The sequence below is a fragment of the Aptenodytes forsteri genome, unplaced genomic scaffold (assembly GCF_000699145.1).
Source record: "Aptenodytes forsteri isolate BGI_AS27 unplaced genomic scaffold, ASM69914v1 Scaffold182, whole genome shotgun sequence".
Taxonomy (NCBI): Eukaryota; Metazoa; Chordata; class Aves; order Sphenisciformes; family Spheniscidae; genus Aptenodytes; species Aptenodytes forsteri.
In genome coordinates, this window is record NW_008795932.1 from 2,842,509 (window position 1) to 2,846,590 (window position 4,082).

Sequence of the window (4,082 nt, forward strand, 5' to 3'; positions counted from 1 at the left end):
CCCCCTGCATCCAATAAAGGATGGAGATTCTCCTTGGCTCTCTTCTTGTCATTAATAAATGAATATGGGGGTGGCATTACCTGCCGATGTGATAGACTCTTGCAACATTAATGAGATAAACGGACAAAGCTATGAGAACACTTCCTTCCTGCTCCTTGAGTCACCTTTTTGTGTGAGAGAATATGGGGGTGGCATTACCTGCCGATGTGATAGACTCTTGCAACATTAATGAGATAAACGGACAAAGCTATGAGAACACTTCCTTCCTGCTCCTTGAGTCACCTTTTTGTGTGAGAAGCAAAGCACTCATGTGGTGCACCATTACTGAAGATCCTATCCATTTCTGTCATAAGATTGACATTTGGCTTGGGCTGCTGGGGAGGAGCAAGGCAATAATCATATACTCAGTCTACATGAGGGCCCCATAGTTATTAGTGCATTAAAGGAGTCATATTTTTAAACCTCCTGCCGTTTGGTTTTTGGAAATAGTAGGGTTATTTCTTTGCAGCATGGGAAGCTGTGCAGGCTCAGTTTGGGTTGTTAGAGATAGACAGGGCTGTAGAGAGTTAGCTTACAGTCAACCATGGCCTGAAATCTGAAAATCTTAATTATCTAAATCATCCTATGGGCCAAATAAACCCAGCAGACGTGTAGCTCTCATTAGCTTGGAGGTAAGCCTCCACTATAGTGTAAAGTAAATTGAAGTTTAAATGCAAATGTATTATTACAATAAGAAGCATTTTAAGCTTTGACAGTTTTAGAGAGGTCACTACTGACTGAGCATATTTGTCTGCCTGTAGTCATTAGTTGGTTGCTCAGTTGCTACAATAAAGGTAAAATACAAGGTGCTTCCCGTGCCAAGGGAAGGTGAAATCTGTTCCTGCCCGTTGAGTCGATCACCTGTATTAGCATCTCCGTCTTTCATCAAACTAAGCCCCAGCAAATGGTTCTGGTGTACCTGGGAGGAGATGAATAATGCAGTCCAGATGAACACTGGTATTGGATTCACAGGGCAAAAATGTGCTTGGGCCTCCAGGACAGGGATTATCCAGCATTTGCCAGTTCTCAGAGGTACCTGCTGTCTGCCTAGCTACTGCATCCAAAACCACCAGGAATGGGCATTCTTGCTTGTTTATGCAATAGGTTTTTCCATCAGTATTGTCCTCTACCTAAGTCCTCATTGTTTACGAGCAACATGAAAAATGCAGAGCACTGGATGTTTTCCAGACCATCTGCAGCTGTGGTGTGTTCCCTGTCCCTCCACACTGCTCTTGGCAGGAGGGTAATGTGTCTGTGGGCAATATAATATTACAGACGTTCTTGGGCCCACAGGTCATTCCTGCTCTGTGAGTCTGCTTCGACCATGCTTGTGGACAACTTTGAGGACTGGCAACGCAGAAAATGTCCTTGAGGTTCACTTGAGTAGGTTGTGCAGACACGCACAGTGTTTTGGTGAATAATTAGAGAAGGTAACTATGCCTCTACTTGGATTGAGCTTTATAATCTCTTTTTATTTTTAGGGTCTACAAGGAGAAAGAGGAGAAAAGGGAACACGAGGAGTCAAGGTATTCCTGCTGCATGCTAGGAAAAGCCAGGCTGCTCTTTGCCTTTGCCCCTTAGGTGGGGCGAGCTGCCAGACCAGCAACTCTGAAGGGTGACTGATGATGGAGTTTCCTCACTGTGCTGCACCTTCCGGTGCTGTCTGGGAATGACCTCCCATGGGAGTGCAGGAGGGCTTTGCGGATCTCTGCTGTCTACTAAGCACACATTTAGGGACTTCTTGTCTGTCTGTAGCCGGGGATGGAGGAGGGAGAGGAGGGATGGGGTGAAGGGATGCCTCTGAGGAGATGTAGCGGGGTGTCCACACTGTGTGCACCACCTGAGAGTTGTGAATGACCACTGACTGCTGCTGACCCCGTCTGCATCCAGCATTTCCCCATCTCACTGCAGTTGCTCAGGTTACCCAACTTCCTACGTTTCTGTCTTCTCCCATCACCATAAGCTCAATTTTTTATGAGTATCAGGTAGTTTCTCTGTTAAAGGCTTCATCCAGCTGGTGCTGCTTCCCAGTTCTCTGCTCTCTCCTGTCTGGGAATAGCTGTTTTATACAGCAAAGGACCCTCTGGGATTTGAATCACATTTCATAGAAACATAGAATAGTTTGGGTTGGAAGGGACCTCTAAAGGTCATCTAGGCCAACCCCCCTGCCATGGGCAGGGACATCTCCAACTAGATATATGGTTCAACTAGATATATGGTATCAACTAGATTTATGGTTCGCTAAAGAGACCAAGTGCCTATTATACTTGGAATAAGCATTTAAAAGGAGAGCTGAGTGGACACAAAATCTTTCATTATTTCAGTTTGCTCGTCATGTTTGGAGAGACCTCAGATATGCCCACACTTCTGCTGCAGACCTGTGAGGCAGTGCTCGAGGCTCCCCAGAAATGCCTCCAAAAATGCATTTTGCTGCCCGTGCCAGGAGAAGCGGGTGCTGGCTCGTTCCTGCCCTGACAAGCACTGGGAGATGGGTCATCACCAGGCTCTCAGTCGGACCCAAGTCACCCTTTTTCTCATGCAGGCAAAACAGGCAGCATGGCCTTTCTTGCAGCCCTGAGCAATGGCCTGTCTTGCTTATGTCTCAAGCTGGTCCTGAGACAGGAATATCTCAGTGCCAGTCTGGCAACTTTGCCTGTGTTCAAGCCGTCTTTAGTGATACCTGGCTTTATGTGTTTGTGCAGAGGAGGGAGTTATTAGCTTGCTAGCACAGCCTTGTTCCCATTTCTCACTCTCCATCTCCTTCTGGAGAAGAAACCCAGAGCTTTTGCCTACTGGGAAAAATGATCAATAAATCCTGAGTGTGAGATACTGTGTTTTGCTTTACCATGTGTTAAGGTGTCCGTTCCCAGTGTCTGTTTTGTTGTTTATGATGAAGTAGCCACGACCATGTTTCGTATTATCTATCTTCGCTGCTGCAGCTAGAGCTAAAGGCTGGATCGTATTTTATCTTTCTCGTGCTTTTGCCTCAGCCCTTTGCAGGACTGGCTCAGTGTGTTGTGTCTAGCCAATGCCTCCACTGCTTTTCCGGAGGCGAGGTTGTCTAAGCTGCTGGAATATTTGGCTCCCGGAAGAAAATCTGTCTTTCTGACATCACCGTGATGGGAGAGGAAGCTGGAGCTGTGTGTGGGCAGGCAGCTGACTAAGCTAGAGGAAGATTAAAGTGGGGAAGAAATAAATTAGGTTTTGTTTCATTAAAAGGACAGGCACAATTAGAGCTCCCTTTTTTTTTTTTCTGGAGTAGCCAGATTTCTGCTACAACAATTGTACTTTGATATTTTCCAGGCTTTAAAGATGGTGTCAGAGCACCCACTGCCATTGCTTTAACTTCTACCTTTTTTTCTGAGTAGCCAGATTTCTGCTACAACAATTGTACTTTGATATTTTCCAGGCTTTAAAGATGGTGTCAGAGCACCCACTGCCATTGCTTTAACTTCTACCAGTCAGTACTACTGTGAAAACAGTGGGCGTAAATTCAGCGGGCCAAATATTTTCTTGTCTGCTCTTCAATCTGTAACTTGAATACTGACACCTACGCAACCTGTGTTTCTTTGTGCCTGAGGAGAAAAGTGTTTATTATATCAGATGAGAGCACTAGCCCATGCACTGAGTATTGGTCTATCAAATCTGCACCCTCGTATCAAAAAAAGGCTAAATATCCCGTAATACATCTTGTTGCTATATTCGTATATCCTGGGATCTCAGATGTAAATATTGAGGTTTTATAATGAAGTTCCCAAATCCAGTATTACCAGTTACACCTGCACTTTAGGAAAGCCACGGCACCATTTGAGTGATAGCTCATGTCCTTTTGCATCCAGTCGTCTCGCTGTAGACCCCAGGACAGACTCTGCAGAGATAAGCATGACGCACTTCCCTGCCATCATAAGCCATATATGTATGTGATACTTGGCATGTTAATTTAGGCATGTACAGCAGTTCAACATAGAATCATAGAATAGAATCATAGAATCATTGAGGTTGGAAAAGACCGCTAAGATCATCGAGTCCAACCGTCAACCCAA

The 4,082-nt window shown here is 45.2% G+C and overlaps 1 protein-coding gene across 1 annotated transcript in view; it reads left to right on the top strand.

Annotated features, from left to right (window-relative positions):
• The window catches only part of COL22A1 (collagen type XXII alpha 1 chain), a 214,455-nt gene that overhangs the window by 114,872 nt on the left and 95,501 nt on the right, over nt 1-4,082 (top strand). The window contains exon 15 of the mRNA XM_009285084.1: nt 1,521-1,565. Within this exon, the coding sequence (XP_009283359.1) occupies nt 1,521-1,565 (45 nt within the window). The remainder of the gene's footprint in view (nt 1-1,520; nt 1,566-4,082) is intronic.